General features: G+C 36.9%; 2 protein-coding genes across 2 annotated transcripts; both read right to left on the bottom strand.

The window, feature by feature from the left end:
- Positions 1-2,307: 2,307 nt before the first annotated feature.
- Positions 2,308-11,429, bottom strand: LOC143860699 (protein NEOXANTHIN-DEFICIENT 1). The gene is made up of 11 exons (XM_077371480.1): positions 11,282-11,429; positions 7,707-7,778; positions 7,504-7,587; positions 7,307-7,370; positions 6,298-6,344; positions 6,150-6,204; positions 5,983-6,021; positions 5,401-5,569; positions 3,085-3,151; positions 2,947-3,003; positions 2,308-2,735 (listed from the first exon to the last, which is right to left on the bottom strand). The coding sequence occupies exons 2-11, from the start codon at positions 7,772-7,774 to the stop codon at positions 2,474-2,476; spliced, it is 912 nt and encodes a 303-aa protein (XP_077227595.1). The 5' UTR covers positions 7,775-7,778; positions 11,282-11,429; the 3' UTR covers positions 2,308-2,473.
- A 4,431-nt stretch (positions 11,430-15,860) lies between these two features.
- On the bottom strand, positions 15,861-16,936 carry LOC143861600 (UPF0481 protein At3g47200-like). Its single transcript, XM_077372498.1, has 2 exons — positions 16,844-16,936; positions 15,861-16,397 (listed from the first exon to the last, which is right to left on the bottom strand). Exons 1-2 carry the CDS (start codon positions 16,934-16,936, stop codon positions 15,861-15,863), a joined length of 630 nt encoding a protein of 209 aa, XP_077228613.1.
- Between the last annotated feature and the right edge of the window lie 2,475 nt (positions 16,937-19,411).

Below are 19,411 nucleotides of genomic sequence, written 5' to 3'. Positions count from 1 at the left end.
ATAATTATACTTAGGAACCACTATTTACCATTATGTAGTGGTTCCAAGCTATAAATAGTGGTTCCAAAGTAGAAATATTGCTTCACACAATCTAATAGTACTTCATTGGGTGTCAGTGTTGCAGTGAATTTATGAACAATGGGTTAAATAGTTTTCTAAACACTCGGATGTTATGGTGGTTCATAGTTTAGATGGCCTAATACTTGTGAGAATGACTGTACTTATAGGGTTTTAAACACTCAGAAGCACTCACTATACCTAGGAATCACTAATTATACATAGGAACCACTAATTATATGTAGGAACCACTGTTTACCATTATGTAGTGGTTCCAAGGTATAAATAGTGGTTCTAGAGTAGAAATTTGAGGCGCGCCGGGGGGGGGGGGGGGGGGGGGGGAGTGGTCTTTATGGGGAGTGGTTTCCGCAAACTACGTTTGGGTTTTTTTTTAAAAAAAATTGCATCGAACCGGTAGACCCGTTTTCACTTGTTTTACAACGATCTGACGGAATGGTGGAAAGGTCGACCTGTAATTAGTCTTCCTACCTGTTTCGTCAAATGGTGAAAGGGTCGACCCATTAAGCCAATTTGGCACCTGTTTGCGAATAATGGAAATTAAACGACCTTCCGGCAAAAATCTCGTCTTCTCCGGTCAAGAGCTCGTCGTTTCAAGAGGAAGGAGATTTCAGTTTCAAAAAAGAGTAAAAAACAAGAGAGATAAGGGAGAAAGTAAGAACATGGTAGGTGAAAAGTGCCCAAAGGGCATTTTCGTCCAAAAACACTCCTGGGATGCGTTTCCTCCTTTTTTGAGAAATTAGCCAACTTAACCCTTTTTTGATAATTTCAGATAAAAATCACAATTTTTTGAGAATTTTTCCTAATAGCTATTACCAATTTATGAAATAAGCAAGAAAATGAAAACATACGTACCACTAAATTTCAATGACAAAGGATTAATTTTGAATTTCACTTTGGAAGGAGAAGTACTAAAAAGAGAGAGGGATCTCCAAGCATCATTTTAAAAGTAGATATGGAGAAAGCATATGACCTGGTCGATTGGGAGTTCGTGCATTATCTTGTAGGTACATTGACAAGTGGAAAAAGTGGACGATGGGTTGTATCTTGTGATTCTTGTCTCCCCACTTCTTTATTATTACTGTGGTGTGCTTCTATAGAGGCCCCATTCGTGCTGTTCGTACTGGGCTTTCTTTGGGTAAGTAAAGCTGGGATAAAACAGGACAAAGCCTTAACCAACTGAGCTAAGGCTCAACACATGTTCTTACTGGGCTTAATTTGTACTTAGCATTTTGGGGCAAGACACTTTAGTGGGTTGGCAATTGTGTGATTTACTTGGATTAGTATGGGGAGGCTCTTTGGGTCCATTCCTCCAATGTGGTTACTTGGATTAGCACACTGGAATTAAATTTTCAGGCTCATTGGTGTTTTTATGACAGATACATTTTTCAGGGAGATCTTTACCCTCCTTGCACTTTTGTGCTCTTGTCAATAAGTCCTGGTTGTTTTGGGATTTTGAGAACCGATTGTGAATTGACAACTGATTATTGGACTCAAAATTATGTTTTGGACTCACAATCGGTTCTCAAAATCCAAAACAAACATTTTTCCTCTTTCGCCCCATTCATACTTAAAGCTCCTATCAAATGGACTAAATTATGGTTAATTTTTGGAGTTTTAGAGATGGAGCATGAGTCCTATTAGATGGAAGAGAAATTTTATGATGCCCGACCGTGAAAATGTAAAGGGAGGAAGGAGACAAAACCTGTTGCCTTGGTTTTTGAACCAAGGAAAAGTAAAAAACGGAGCCTTCCCTTGGATTAAAAATCAAGGGAGAGAGGCTCTCTCTCTCTCTCTCTCTCTCTCTCTCCGCCCTTCATTTTCACGGTCGGGCATCATATGACTTCTCCATATGGAAATTCCGGATCAATCTTTGGTAGGGCCCACTATGTAGCATTAACCGTGCCTAATTGTATTGTGATAGCACGAAACTAGAATGTCAAATGAAGGATCACCCAAATACTCCTGAGTATAGAAAATCTCTTTTCACTCCATTCAGAACACAACTGAGTTGAACAAAGTAATAGGGTATTGATAAAAGACCCTGTGACTGGGTCCCCCATATTGCATCAACATCATCCAAGCCATTCATCTGAAATGGCCCATCATAGACAGGCTACTGTCTAAAGCTTGCCCCCATCAAACAATCCTAACCATCAAATGCTTCGATGTAAATCATCGCTCATTGATTTAATTGCTCATTTGCATTACACCCATCCAACCGTTTAAGATAAAAAAACTGCAACTTCCAGTAAAATGGCTTTCTGGTAAATTTTATTAACATACAACAATGGCTTCCATTTTACTGCAACTTCCAGTAAAATGGCTTTCTGGTAAATTTTTATTAACATCCAACGAGAACACACAAGTACAACTGGAAGTAAAGAAATGGGGAGTTTTAAGTATCTCCAACTGCTTTCTTAGAAGTAAGGGTGACTACACTGGGAGCCTCAACCTGCATTTTCAGAGAATTGAACTCCAAAGCCAAGATGGGTTTTGAAAGCAGCACAGAAATGGTCCGCTTGAGCACATTGTTCTCCGGAGAAGCTCCGTTTGTAAGATCACTCGAATAGAAATCTGGGTTAATGGGAGATATATCCTGATCATTTCTTGGCGTGGTATTTGGTCCCGATATTTTTGCTGGTTCCACTGGTCGCACCCTACACAAGGGATCTCACTGATGGTCATGGCTTAGTAAAATCAGGAGGAAGTTCTAGTTCACTAGATATGCTAACCAAGTTAGAGAGAAAAGGATTAGATTAGTAAATAAATTTCCGTTTTATGAATCATGATATACAGAAAGGAGTCGCTTTCTTGTAACCAAAAAGAAAAAGACAGACAATGAGTCAGATTCTAGAGGCCGCCACAAACCTGCACTCGATCTGGCAAGAATACTTAAGAAGGTGAGGATTATGCTCAGTAAGACCACTGTAATTCAACAGCACAAATGTTATCAATTATGGTAAAATTGGGATTATCTAAAAGCTCAATAATCCTTAGAAAGCTTACCTAAAGCTAGGAAGTGACATTTTGATCGGAGGTCCCAACCATTTTTCATTTGATTTTAATTTTAGCTCTGTCATCACCAAGCTCGGGGCCAGAAAAAGAATAAGAAGAATAATAAGAATGAAGCGAGGATTTGTATGAACAAACATTTCAAATAAAGAGGAGAAGAGTTGTCAGTCATACCCACGTCTTTTTAAAAATAACAGATATGTTATCAAACTTAACCAATCTGGACAACCAAAGACAAGATCATGTTCACAAGTGATCAACTTTAATAAGAAAGTTCAGATAAACTTTAAGAAGACATCCTTCCCCTCTATAAAATGGCAGATCACTGTTGAAAAACTACTTGTGGCCATCATTGACTCGCTCGAGTTAACCCACTTTCACTTTGGATGAGTTCTTGTAGGAGTATGAGGTTTTATTGTTTGAGGCCAATTACTTTTGCACAATACAGCAAGCAACCAGAATTTCAAATGTTGAGATCAGATTACCTCAAAATCATGGAAGTAGTGAACCACTTGCAAAAGCATCTCTATATTCTACATGTGTTTCTGCGAATTTGTGGACTTCAGAGTGGTCTTCGTCATTTTGACTACAAGTTGGGTAGGCGAATATTGTGCAGATTTCTAGAAACCCCTCTAAAGACTCCCAATCTCTTTTCTTCCAAACTAGCGAAAAAGAGGCAGCAAAGAAAAGGCTCCAAAGAACCCTAACTCTTAAAGGCCACAAAGCAAATGCCCAAGATTTCAAAATGATTTGCTATATGAATAGGAAAAACCCAGCTCACTCTGAAGAGACCAATAACGAAACAGTAAATGCCATGCACGAAACTATAGTGAAGAAGGTAGTCAACGGACTCCACATTAGCAACACAAAGGGCGCAATGATTAACAATGACCTGCCTATGACGAAGATGTCAACCGAGAGAATCTTACCAAGAGAAGACCTTAACTCTATGGGAGGAGTAAGTGCTCCAAGTTCTCCAAGCGGGTGAAGGATTTGAGCAATGAGGCAAATGACTGTTGGAGCAAACTAAAAAGCTACCTTCTGAAGATTCTCTCCAATTTTTTTTTATCCTTACCCCATCTCTGAATGTAAATCCAACTAATACTAGAAAGAAGACAAGCAAACATATCAACATCCCAATTGAAAAAATTTCTACACAAATCAACTTTCCAATCCAACTTCCCATAAATCTGGAGAAGGAATTAGCCACATTGATCCATTTTACCGAAGCCAGATTGTAGAGATCCGGGAAGGCAGCTTTCAAAGGGACACAGCCACACCACTCTTTTAACCAAAATCTAATCTTCTCCCCATTTCCCACTTGAAACTGAATACCATCCTCAAAGGGAGTTGGACTCCATAATATCATGCTAGGTCGTTGTGCCAAGAGCACGATAATCATCTAACGGAGACCAACCCCCAAAACTAGAGCAATAATAAAGTTTGATGACTTTCCTCTAAAGATAGCCTGAATGGATCAGACACCCTATCTAACAATTGGATCAGATTGATCATGCCAGATCCTTACCCTACCCTTCTATCTTCTTGCTCGAACTTAAAGATTATCCCATCAATCATCTACTTTAAGGTTTTGTCTAAATTTATTTAAGGGGTTTATAAGAACATTATAGAGAGTAGAGACTGATCTGAATGGATTAGATCCCCCATCTAATGATTAGAACATATTGACCTCAGCCATCAACTTTTCTAATAAAGAGTAGATATTGGGATATAACGGCAATATCTAATTGATCTTGGGTGGGATTGCTAAGAACAATCCTAATTAGTGTTTTTTGAGACTTTTGGGAGAGTTATATCGAGATATAATTTTGGAAAACGGAAAATCAGAAATCTATTAGTTTTGTTGATAGTTTTACTTGAAGCTTGCATTGTAAGTGAATTTACCATATTATCCTACATTTGATCTCAAATCCATGCTGAGTATATCATCTTACGGAAATAGTATATCTATGGAAGGAGTCACGGAGAAGAATGACGCATGTCCAAAGGAATGAAACTTTGTTCTTGTTTTATGGTAAGTTTGAGCTTGAGCTTTTGTTTCTAGATAAGTGTGACTTTTCTAGCATGGTGGATTGAGAACCATTTCAGATGGGTAAGATGTTCTTCTAGTTGGGATTTAACTTGAGCTAAGTTGGGGCAGCAATGCAAGACAGAAGGATTTTTAAGGAACAGGACCATATTAATTCAATTATATATGTAGTTGTTTATATAACAAGAAGATGAAGATTAGTGGGCATTACTAATACCATACACAAAAAACGGTTAAACAAATCCATTCAGCCCACTCACCAGCAGCTGGAAGGTTGATATTGCATAAGCTTGTTGATGCAGAACCCTCAAATTCATTTACTTGAATCTCCGTATGTTCCTTTGGGTTACAGAAAGTAGGACCCATCCCCATCACATTCAGAAAACCATTGGATCTACTTCCTGGCCTATTTGTGGTTGCCACAACTCTCTGTTTTGAACAAAGACTATCATATACAAACTGGCAAACATATGACCTATATATCTAATTAACTATACAGAGGATACCGAAATACCAACTCCCTAACATGAGTATGTGTGCTTACGAAACATTAAAAGAGAAAGATCATCCAAATTTGCTTCCTGATCAATCTACTCCCCATTTTATAAAATATACGACAGTGACACATTAAAATTTTCATGAAATAGCTTTAAAAACTAGAGAAATCTTTTCTGAAAATTTTTATTTTCCAAAAGTTCATGGAATAAGGTTTCCATAGCCATGACACACTGCATAATAATTCAAACTTATTGCTAACTAATATGGAAAGTATAGGGTCATATTTACTGTACTATAAATTTCTAAACAGTAATGAAATAAGTAATATTTAGTTTAGGGTTTGCCTTTGAGAACCTAGCAACATGACTTGGGAGTCCTACATCCTGCAAGAAGGTAAAAATAGTTCAAGCCGCAAAATTAGCAAAGGTCTGTTCAGTGTAAAGTTGAAAGACCAAAGATGATTTAAAAGAACAGACAATGGGATATACTCAAAGGAGCCACAAGCTCACACCTTCCTTCCATGTCTGCAAGCCTCATTACTGTTCACAAGTACCCTAGCAGCCCATCTATTACCAAGAAAGTAATTGTTCAATTTTTAGTAAAATAAATGAACATTTTGAAGTCTAAAAATTTAAAATGATCAAGAAAGAAAGACTTACGCGCATGAGGTTGGGGGGTTCCACACAATGCCCGCAATCACAACGAGCTGAGAGTAACACAAGTCGATATGAACATTTTGGAGTCAATTTCCAATCCAAACAAGTTACAAAAAATATTGAAACCGCAACATGAAGCAGCAAATTCAAATATTTGAAATAGATCGAAATTCCCAAATGAGTTAAAAATACGTATTTTTCTCTAATTTGCAAATTTTATCCCAATTAATTAACGAAGATCAAGGTCAGACAAAGAAGTTTAGTTTTTTGAAAATATTTTCAAAATAACTACTTCGGTCAAGATGCACTACTAGGAGTCAAAGTTTTGTTGACAAAAATTCCCATCCTCTAGAATGATGTTTTTTCTTTACTAAGAGATTTTAGGTATGAAGTTTCTCATTGTAGAAAACAATTCACACCTTTTTCATAAAATTTAAAAAATAAAATACACCTTCGTCATTATATAGAAACAAAAGTACTGAAATAAAAAAATGTGTGATTCGAGAGTTGTATGAAGGACATTTTCATCCACAAAACAGTGTTTCCCAGTGTATGCTGACCAAAGTAGTACTTATGGACTTCATGTTTGGACAACTTTTTCAAGATAATAAACCTCATGTCTCTAGACCAAAGGTTTTCGATGAAAATTCGGACATACTTCATGAATCATGGATTTATATATAGCAGGCTATAAACGAAGATTTTTCTTGATCTAATTAAAGTGGAAAAGGATTTTCCAAAATGGAGAAATTATATGATGGCCGCCCTTTATATGTAAAGGCTGGAGAGAGAAAATATCTACCACCTTGATTTTTTATCAAGGTAAAAGTTAAAAAAATGGGGCTCATGCTGGATCAAAAATCAAGGGGGAGAGTTGTTTCTCTCTGCCCTTGTTGGTGGATGGTCGGCCACCATATAAAAACTCTTCCAAAATGACCAAAATGCTTTCACTTTTAGCAATTTCTATAACAGCTTTGAGCTATATAATCTGTTATTGGAAAATACATCCAACCTCATCAAAGTTTCCAGCTGGACTATCATCATAGTGAGCGAGGAAGAAACCACCAAGAGTATATCTGCAAAGTGCAAACTCATCTTAAAAATCAGCAAAATGACAGTACCTAATTGAAGGGGGAAATCCATAAGCAAGAGTGACTTCCAATAACCTAAGGAAAAAGTATATATTGTGGCAATGGACTAGATGAGTACCCAAAAGCTTCCACTAATCTAAAATGTTTTGGGATGAAAGCCCGAGCAATGTCAGCCTTTACAAGATGGAGTTGATACAGTGCACTGAAAATAAGAAATCAATACCATTGAAGCAGTTGGAAATAAATTTACCCATATTTGGAAACAAGCTCTGAAGGTTACAAATCCTTAGAATGAAGAGAATAAAAGTTGAAAATTTTTGCCTTCCTTTGAACAACCATGGAGGCCCGTTTGCATAACCTGAAGAAGGCTTAGTTTCTACAACTTCCATGGATCTGAGATAGGGTGTAAGATTTAATTTTCAGTATAGCAACAACCTAGAATAGTAAAAACCATGTGGAGGAGCAGCTGGAGTGCCACAATTCATATAAAGATACAAAGAGACGTTGTAAAGTCCTAGAAGATTGTAGAGACTTAAATCAGATTTTTTTGAAAATTTATCCTTGTCAGTTCAGATGTATACATTAGATAAATAAATGAGAACATGTTTTCAAAAAATAAATAAATAAATGAGAACATATGGGTTATATGGATTCAATTTGAGAGGAGGGTATATGTATCAATAACATAGAACCAACCAATCAGACATGAAATCAAACACAAGAAATGCTTCTATTCCCATTCCCATTTCCATTCCACAACCCCCCCCCCCCCCCCCCCCCGGCTCTCTTAAAACCAAAATAGATCCTACCGAGGTCACAGTATCCTCTGGGTTTCTCAAAACTGTTTAGAACTTTGATGAAAGCACATCTCAAAGAGATCTCCTCACTATTTGGAACTCTAATGTCAAAAAACTGTTTTGAAAAAAACAGCCCCTATGCACATATAACTTACTTCCATGTTGGTGTAGACCTGCGTGCATAGAAGTATCTGAATGTTTTGAGTCGAGCCAAGAAGAAACCCATAAAAGGGTTTAAGGAGCCCGTGATTTGGGTCAACTGATGATACACTTGATCGGTCGACTTACCAAAATGTTGTTCAACAAATAGTTCTGTCACCGGATCACACGGAGCAGCATCAGGAGTTATTTTTATTATGCTTTTATTTCCAGTTTGTTTCTTGTCTTGGACTTGTTATTGTTGGAAACCTGGAGTATGCGTCTAAAAGCATGAAAGTGCTGCTATTATATATGCATGCACGAATTATGGTTTGGGAGATTATTTGATTTTAATTATTGATTTTGAAGGTGAGAAGAGACACCCAGTCCTCTTTTATTGAATTCTTCACTGTTCTCCTTGACTATGTGGCTTGTAAGCAGGATTCCTAGATCAAACTCTCATGATTACATCTTCAACTGCAACACATGTGGTTCTAAAATGAATACAATAGAGCATCTCCTCTCCAAAAAACTTGGAAAAAATATTTAACCAATTGCAATGCAAATGATCTTGGACAGAAAAGCAAAGACCGTTATCTAACTTCAAGTGTGGCTCAACATCTAAACATTTGCTCATGGAGTGATCTTTTCAATGGAGAAAAGAACGTTAATAGGAAAAAAAAACCATGACTTCATCCAATAAAACTAAAAATGGCCATAATTGCTAATTACTTTTATGAATTAGACGAGAATTGAAGAGAATGGGATAACACTTTAATTAATCAGATATTTGGGGTGAAGTCCTATTTGGGTTCTTAAAATAACACTTAAGAAAAAATGAGCTTTGGAGAAAAGATGAAACTTAAGGAATCTTTTGATATGTATGTGCTAAAGGAGGGATTCATTTTATTCTAATTAAAATTAGTCGAGGACTGTTTATCATTTCTTGATATTGGTACTTTCTCTTTTGGTGAACGTTCTCTTATCCTTATAAGTTGGACATCAAATATATCCATCAAAGGCCGCACTTGATAAATATAAGCAGCTAGGAGAAGCACTTTCCCAATACTTTACAGATCTAGGTTAGATTTCTCAAATTGAACTTGGAAGATTTGGTCTTGAAAGCCCTGAGTAAAATTTCCAATATTATTGAAAAAGCCTTGTATGTTGGTGTCCATATAGTTGAGGAAACTAGATTTATTTTGCAACAACCAGTATTGAAGTTTTTGCGCATGAAACATACTAAAATTGAAACTCCATCTAGAACTATCACATAGAAGGTTGAAAATTAATGGAAATCAAATGCCTGCTCGCAATATAAACTCTTCAATCACTACTCATTCCTTATCGTCTTCTCCTAGCTTGAAGAGATCGAATCCAAACCCAAAGAAAAAGACAAGAAAGATTGGCTCCCAACTGATATCAGGTCATCGTTAAAGTGATTGTAAGAAAGAAAGAAATTTCTCATAATGCTAAACCTTCACCCCTAAAGGAGCAAAGAGCAGCAGGAGATATAGTGGCACTAGAGTTCTGCCAAATAAGTTTGTCGCTCACTCTGTTTAGAATGTTTATTACACTGTTGAAAAGACTTAAAACACAGAGGAGTAAAAACAATGAAGATTCTAATAATCTTGTTTCTTCAAAGACATGAAAACAAAGATAATCTTGATACACAAAATCCACTCAAGATTCAACACATGAAAAAGACACAGGAAAAACAGATCGGTCGTCATCTTGAGAGCCACAAACATGTGGACATGGACAAAGGAATATGTCTCCTGATCCATATGTAATAGAATGAATTAGATGAAGAGAAGCCCCATAGAATTTCCTATGAAGGCTCTCTCAAATGGATATTTGATGTGAACCTAGGCTCTAATAACAATTTTGTGTGAATCTAGCTCTGATACTGATTTGGTGCAAGATACTTTCTGGGAATTTTGGAGAATAAAATGTGTTCTAATTCTAATTCAATAAAATCATCAGCATGCACTCCCCAATCAACATAAACATAACATAATAATCAAAACCCAGCTAACGTTTTCAAAGCAATTCTAAGCTTTAGGGTTCATACATAAAAAAAATTAGTTCATCCCAAACATGTTCCATACAATAATCCCAAAAGATAACAGCTAATTTTTTTATTTAAAAAAGCTAATGAATAAAATCATATCTTAGTTCAAATTTGTCATAGAAATCATATTTCAAAAGAACAATTATGTCCCAAAAATACTAACAGGGTATGGAAGTAATGATGGGTGGATGGATCTGATTAAGTAATCAAGTGACAAGGGTTAGGAAATAATTAGGTAAGAGTGATGGGAAATTAAGGCCACTAAAATACATATTGAAGAAACAAAGATGAGGAATCAAAATTATAAAATTTTATGCATCTCTGGATCTCTTTTTTCTTCTTTTTTTTCCAAATGATCTCAGGCCCTGTTTGGATTGCAAGAAAAACCTTTCCCATGGAAAAAAATTTCTTCCATTCCATGATTTAGAGGCAAATGATATGATTATGGTTAATTTAGAGGGATATCATCATAAATTCTTGCAATCCAAACAGGGCCTAAGGTTAATGAAAATTACAAAATTGCATCCATGGCTGGTGGGTTATTTATCCCACTATAGATATCTCATTTACACATTTTTATTTCAGGCCTTCTCTCAAACATGTTGTATGCAATGCTTGTTTTCAATTTTGGTAAAACACAAAAACTCTAATAGAAAGAATATGAACTTGGTAAAGTTCTAACAACCCACCATAGAATCCCAAACCAACCAAATTACATGGATAGAATACAATTATACAACTTCCAAACTCTTGTTAAATCAAGGATACTAGGAAAATAACAACCAAATTTTGGAGAAATCTTAAAGCATAACAAACATAAACAAAAAGGGCACAAAAAAAAGACATATGGGAATGCATATTGACAATGTATTGTGGTTGTGTCATACCCTTTAACTCTGAAACGTTGTATTGGAACAATCAGTAATTGAAGTCTTCAGAGATAACTGAAGAAAGGGGCGAAAGAAAAAAAAAATTGGATAGAGAGAATAAATAGGCATCACTCTTGAGTGTATATTTTCGATCAAAAGGGACATTTAGAGAAAGAGACTAAAGAAGGGGGTGGAATAGCAAAAAGGCCCCCTCTTTCTAACTAGATAAGATATTCTGGTCACGTGAAACTGTCCACCTGTATGACACGTGTAAAATTGAAAAAAAAAATGGACTCGAGTCGCTCGACTAGGCTGAGTTCAGAAACCTGGTTCGAGCTCTTGTTGACTCGGCAAGGTTAACTCAGGGTAGGATTTTCTGTTGTCAGTGGGTACCACATAAATGGAGAGATTTGTAGGCCCCATCTTTTGATGTATCTATAAGGAAAACTCTCCTCAGACCCCACAATGGTGGGAGCCTCATGCACTGGGCCGCCCTTTTTATAATGGAAACTCCTCAAATTAAGAGGTTAAGATCATCCAAAGGCCCTCATTTTTTGGGCACAGCCTATCGGGGCCCAAAAATGCGAGTGATATACATCCATGTGAGCCCTGCTGTAAATTTTGGGGTGCGCCCATGTGAACCATATAAAACACTGTGTAGATTGTTTTCTTAAAAAAGAGGCTAGTACAAGAGATGTGCAATTATGGAAGGAAAGGTTTTTGGGCAGGATAGAACTTAAGGGCGGACATAATAGACAAATCTTTTGGAGCGTTGTCAACTGGTAGGCGTCTCAATGGAGTCTGAGGGTTCGATGGATCCCAGGGATCCGAACGTTTAGGCTATGTTTGGTTGCGCACGGTTGGTAGAATAAGAAGCCAAATGGGCGAAGACAAGCATTTGATTTGTCTAGTAGAATAGTGGTAAGTAGTGTTTGGTCGCGCAACAATTATCTCATAGAGTAGTGGAAAAAGCAGGGGTATCATTACCAAAAAAGAGAGTGTAAAGAGATAGGGAAGAGAAAAATAAAATCGACAAGACCTTTTTCACTATTCTTCTACTAAAAATTTAACATTTTAGTAGAATTTGGTTGGAAGCCGATCCCAACTAGTTTGGGACAAAGGCTTTGTTGAGTTGAGTTGAGTAGAATTTGGTTGGAAGATGAGTGAAGGGGACATTTAAGGACATTAGTGCATAATGGGCGCCACATGTGCAAAAAAAAACAATAATGATGTCTGCAACATGTTAGGGAGTCAACCGAAACTTTAATGTAATATAGGCAACCAAACAAGGATTCAACATTCGTTGGCATTTAAAATTTCAATGAATGCCGAGTGTTTGTGCAATATGGGCACATAATTAAGTTCAGTTGAATCTGAATGTGTCCAATGGATCCATATCCTAAGCTCTGAGATTATTTTGGATCATGGCTAAGACATGGGCACAAAATCCAATGGAACGTCCTAGATCCAAATGGAGGGTGCCAATGTACAAAAATGGCCTTCATATTTTCATTCTTTTGTCTTGCATGGGGTATTTTCATAAACATATAAAAACTCTTATGAAAATTCTTTTTTTGGGTGATAGGAACTCTCAACTCTATTCTCGTAAAAATGAGGCTAGTGCAAAAGACAAGCAATTATGAAAGGAAAGGTGTTCGAGCAAGATAGAAGTTAAGAGCAGACATAATGGACAAATCGTTTGGAGCATTGTTAACTGGTACAGGTGACAATGGACCCAGTCTCATTTCTTTTAAAAAAAAATTTCCAAAGCTCCGAACTCCAAAAGATTCAGGATTGGAGTTGTCCTCAAATCCTTTTAATTTTTTTTTCATTTTTATTTTTTTGTGTGGCTGATCTGTAGCACATGATATCTGTTAATGTACAAAAAGATTAAATAACGCCCTTCTCCAACGGCTTAAGCTTATTGAGTAATTGGTTGTTTCACATGGTATCAGAGCGAAAGGTCCTGAGTTCAAAATCCTTGATATTAAAAATCCACATGCAAAGGCTAGCCCAAAAGAGAGGCCACATATGCCACGTGCAAGCCAACCCTAAAAAGAGGAGCCACACATGAGGAGGGTTGTTAAAGTATAAAAGATTAAATAACGCCGCCCTTCTCCAACGGCTTAAGCTTTCGGAGTAATTGGTTGTTTCACATCAATCCATTTCACAATTTTGACAATTTAACTTAAAATTATCTTTTCCTTTTAGAGGTATTCTAAACTCACAGGTGCCCTTGCTGAAAAGGGTTGAAGGGACACCCCCATTGGCTGAATGTGGCTGCATTTATGGTGCCAAAAGTCAAAGAGGTCGGCCTTTCAGACAGGCGCCCATGATGCACTAATGTCCCTCTTCTTTTTATTGTTTGAGGCTGTTTAAAGCCTAAAGCTAGTGCTTGATACGTATGTTTCTAGCCTTTGTGATGGCATTCCATTCATCCTCTAAACCAAGAATGCTTGATCAAAGTTTAGGTCTCCCCCACCCTCCGATCTATTTTACCCATCAAGATCTACAAGGCACTCTAATAGCTTCCACCATATTTGAAGATTACAAGTAAAAGATACGGTTACAACCAAGACCTTGTATGAAATCCCAATCTGGCTTGAGTAGAAAAGTTCGAAAACTAATTTATTTTCATATTTCACTCCTTCCTAAAAGACACTTATTGGACCTCCCTCGATCCAAAGGAAACCTTAAGTCCCACCAAATGCCATCGAAAAGACTTTGATCGGATGATCTTAAGACCTTGATCGGTCAAGACTCGTTTAGAGTTCCACCAAGAAAAGCTTAACTGTTGTTTTTTACGGTCATTTACCTTACACATGGGATGTCCGTTCGGTATGAGACCAAGACCATGTGAGGGAATGCTCTACAAGATAAAAGGTCTTGATTTCATTGATCGTAAAAGAGACCTTCTGCATACTCATTCACTATCTCAAATTCTGTTAATAAGTTGGTGCAGTCGTCCATGAATTTTTGAATGACAAAAGCCAAAGGAGAATTCAAAGGCTTCTCCCTAGAGTATTTACAAAACATTTCAGTGACATTGAGAGGCTTAGTGATGTTAGAAAGTTTATGCTTTGTGTTCTTTGCATAGGGCAAGCTCTAAAATTAGCAAGTGTTACAAACGAAAATAGCCTTTGCAGTTTGTAGTGAGATGGCAGATAAAGCATTACATTATTATTATTAATGTTACAAGCTTAGAGGCTGGAAATAGCTGTATAAAGCATTACATTAATATTAATGTTACAAGCTTAGAGGCTGGAAATAGCTGTATAAAGCATTACATTAATATTAATGTTCAATATAGAAAGTTAGAGAGTAGAAGCACAAGCAAATAGGATCAGCATTAAATGGTCATCCAACCAGGCCATCCATGAAATCACACTTCTTCAGAGGAGCATACAAGTTTTCAATACTTAATACTTTGCTTACCAAAAGCTCACTTGCGGCAATATATATATATATATATATATATATATATGAGAAAAGGGTTGCTGCTCTCGAGCGCAGCTAGGCTTAGCTGCACTCGAGCACAGAAACAGAGGGGTGGGGCCATTGGGGGGGGTGATCCTAAGCATTCATTTGGAAGGCACCATCATGGATGGGGGGCCTACGAAAAATCAGCTCCATTGGATCACCAATGGGTGTCCATTTGTGGGGCCAAAAATGAACAGATACTATTTGTCCACAAATCTATCCATTTTTTGCCCCACAAATGGATACCCTAAGGTGATCCAATGGAGCTAATTTTTTGTGGCCCATCAAATGAATGCTTTGGAGCCCACCCAAAATGTGACCCCACCCTGTTTCTGTGCTCAAGCGCAGCAAATGCATGCTCTCTCTCTCTCTCTCTCTCTCTCTCTCTCTCTCTCTCTCTCTCTCTCTCTCTCTATATATATATATATATATATATATATATATATATATATATATATGTGTGTGTGTGTGTGTGTGTGTGTGTGGCGCACGCCACAAGAGAGCCTTTGGTAAGCAATACACACTAGTATGTCGTCAAAATACACCACCACGAACATTTGAATGCTTAAGTTTCTGATTTATCTAATGCATTGAAGTAACTGATGCTTCAGGGCGAACCAAATGGCATAACCATCAACTTATAAAGTTCCTCCATTGTTTTTTAATGTAGTTTTCCTTTCATCTCCTTCGTGTATCCGGATTTGATGACAACCACTATCATATTGATTTTAGAGAATAATTTTATTTCAAACATATCTAACATGTCATCCAATCTTGTAATGGCAGTCATACAACTGAAATTCATGAACAACCCATAATTCAACAAAGATGATTCAACAGAAGAGAGGGTTAATCGAGCTTAAAAAGCATGCATGAAGGAGACCAAAACATCGTGCTAACTTCAATTTCGGTTACAGTTTAAAGATAGTAATCCGGTGATTGTTTGAAAAAGGGTGCAGACCAAAAGCAAAGTTGCGGCAAGGAGAGCAATGAAAGTCAAAGGATTTTTGAAGTACAGGTAAGAACCCCACTCATGAAGTCGTCTCCTCCACTTCTTCGTACTCGTGATGTAATAGGCATTCAAAGTGCGAGTCATTTCATGTAGTCTATCATTATATCAAGGGCTGAATCCCATGTCATTTCTAATCTTCTGTATGAATATGGGGACTGCCTCATCATTCCATATGGTTTCCATGACATTTATACTTCTGATCAACGATAAGTCCTTGGCCGAATTGATGAGACCACTCATGAAATCGATAAAGGAACTCACTTCGTGGCTTGCGCCGGCATGAAGATGTTCAAAGGCCACAAGATTGAGAAGCACTAATTCAGTGGGAGACTGGATTCGAAATATGGGGAGGCTGAGGACACCATTTTCGAATCTAATTCCATTGAGGCTGTTGGTTTCACTCCTCCTCAACTCAACTTGGGCCTTTTCGTAAAGATAGCTCGCAGATAAAAATTGAATGGGTTTCAAATTGAAATCTCTTTCAAAAATTCTTTCGTATTGTTCTCCACTCACCAGCTGCCAAGTTAACTCCAACAAGTGCAGACCTCTGTAGAAAGCCAATTCTATGCTTTGGTCTACTTGAAGGAAAAAATTTGTTCGTCGAACGAAGTGGAACACTAGATCATTTATGTAATGAATAACCTGCATTTTGAAGTTAGAATGTGAGTAAATAACTAGACACATCTTTTATTATAATAATATTATTATCACAAAAAAATGGTAAGGAAAAAAAAATTTAATCTTTCTTAAATGATTACCATGTTTGTGAAGGGTGATGAAAAGGCATATTTTTTTAAATACCGATCATCATAAAATGGGTCACTACGGACCAATTCCAAGGATTGATTTATGAACACAACTATAAACGATTCGTTTTTTATACACCAAGGAGCTCTTTAGATACCACTAGAATCCGTTGTTATTTGCAAAGTAAAGTTATTTCAAGTTAATCTTATATTATGTGCAAATAATTTTTAAAGGTATCCATCAAAAGAGGTCATACATGTAAATTAAAATTGAAATGCTGCTAGAAGCCAAAGGGGAAAAGAATGAAAGAGAAAACAGTTGTGGTTTGGACTAGGACTCACCTCATCATTTATTGTCACCTCCCTTTCAGTAGCAACTAATGTTGCAAGAACCATCAGAGGCACTTGGTTTTCGATCATCAACATGTCTTCCATTATAACATTAAAGTTTTTCAATAATCCATGTCTGCTAAAAATGGGGTCATCATCAGCATAGTGACACTAGTTTAAGTCACAGATTTTGTGCAAGATTTCCAACAAGAAAATTCCGTCGATGACCATATGCTATACGCATACGGGCATTGAATGAAGAGATGGTCGATACACTCCTCTGGCATGTTGCATAAGGCACACCTACTCGCCATCTGGAATTCCTATGTAGCATTAGTTTTATCCACATTTATGTTTTAGTATTTCTTGACATTTGAATCATGATTAGACAACACCATTAGTGGGGATTGGATTGCCAAGCAACCCAAATGTGCTCGTTTTATCCTCTTAATTTGGGGATCAATTTACAGGTTGTTCTATAAAAGAACTTTTCTTTTGCATGATGTGCAAGCAAAAACTAGAATAGTAGAATCTTTATTCCTCTTTTTTAGAAGTTATTTCTCTGTGTTTTTTTTTTTTTTTTGAAAATTGACATATTTCATTAATATTAAGATAGCAGGTGGGATCAATAGTCCCAAGCAGCATTACAAAATATTAAAGTGGACTGGGTCGACATGCCGGCCCCAATCCAAAGGAAAAGCAAAACATTGATATGGTTTATATATAACCATACATTACAGAAAAACTATTTTCTATCGTCTTTCAATCCACACAGTATGTGCACACCTTTTGTGAAAAACCGCCACTTACTACCATCCAACTATCTAGAGAATTACTCTGTGGTTTTATCATCTTTTATTTGGAATTTAACAGTCATGTTCATTGTTCTAATGGTTTGTGACCTATAGGCAATGATTGATCATTGCATTTTGGAGGCAACTCACTGTGAAGCCTATGATTGCTCATTGTATTTTGGAGGCAACTCACTGTGAAGCGTGGTGCATCAATGTATCCACGTCTTGAAAACAACTTCCCCTTTAAGGATGGCATGTCCAAAGTCCAAACATGTGCCTCGTTCATCCAAGAATTTGTTCTTGGTTCTTGACTCTTTCAAGTTTATTTTCTGTTCATATCCGAACATATGCCTCGTTCATCCAAGAAATTTATTCTCACTTACTAGTTTATTTTTGGTTTCAAATCACTGCTTATAAAGGATTTTGACCATCAATTCTTAACAATGGTTACTTGGACCAGTAAAAATTAGTTGTGCATATTGGTATTTAGTCCTCGGGATTTAAACTACATATGCCTATAGATTATGAGATTATACAGTTTATTTACTGACCAACACATTGGAGGTCTATCATACTACTTTATATTTCATTTGAGATCATTTTTTATTAATTGTTTTAGCCAATGTTCTCCGCACTAGTTATTTAGTCGTAGAAATCAGTGGAATCTCGGTGTATTAGCCATGTTGGTTTCAACATAGTATAAAGAGTATAGACACAAGACACCTAATGTTATAGGAATTTAGATTGGATCTTTAAGGTATGTAGTTTCCTATTTAACAATTGGGCAGTGATAAATTCACCCCTTCTAGGATAAATCCGCCCCCTTTCACCTTTTAACTGGTTGTGAAACCCACAACCGTCTCTCTCTCTCTCTCTCTCTCTCTCTCTCTCTCTCTCTCTAACCATACACACCCTTAAAACTTTCTCTCTCACAAACCATACATACCCTCACACATTTCTCTATCTCTTTTAAAACAACTCCTTGGTGGGGCCTAACAAATGTTTTAGATCTTTGAACAGGCCAACTGTATTTTAAAAAATATATACCTACACCTCCATGTGGAGACATTATAAAGTGTATTTAAAATTAAAAAAAAAAATTGGGCCCACCTTATTCGAAGATCCAAACCATTCATTTATTGTGCCCCAATGTAAATAGACCTTGCCAATAAAATCATCTCCATAGGAGGATCCTAACCGTCTGATCTATAGGTGGAAGGCACCTATAATAAATCGAAGAGTTATGATCATCGGCTGATTTTGGCTCCACAAGTTCCTGTCATTCGTCTGGTTTCCTCTAACACCCTTTTCTTCCTTGGTCTTCACCTCCCCTCTGGGCTTCCCTCTAGATCTGTCTTCCAACGAAGATTCCTATCACCTTGTTTACAAATTCCAGAATCCGTTCCAAATCTTTTCTCTCATCTTTGGTTTCTATTTCCATTTCTCCCCAGGCGCTCCATTCCAGAAAATTCATGAACCTGTATTAGTCATTGTATTCCTATTCGCCTATATATATAGCGTTCCATCGCAACAGGCATTTCGCAAAGCAGCCACAGAGGCTCAATTTTTTAGCAAATCCCATATATCTACTACTATAAGCTGGGAGGAAAAGAAGAGAATTTTTCCATTTTTTTGAAAATTATATGAGAATTACACATCACCCCCAAACACATAAATACCTCTTATGCCCTAAATTCCAAACATCTTAGTGAAAAATACCTCCTATGTCCTTAAATTCCCACGACATCTCTCTCTGCTCATGTGATCTTCTTTCTCATATGCCCTA

This window comes from Tasmannia lanceolata, unplaced genomic scaffold (genome assembly GCF_043159265.1).
Source record: "Tasmannia lanceolata isolate RefF3 unplaced genomic scaffold, GAP_Taslan_0.1 ptg000037l, whole genome shotgun sequence".
NCBI lineage: Eukaryota > Viridiplantae > Streptophyta > Magnoliopsida > Canellales > Winteraceae > Tasmannia > Tasmannia lanceolata.
Note: the sequence above shows the minus strand (reverse complement) of the source record. Positions and strands in the feature narration are given on the sequence as shown.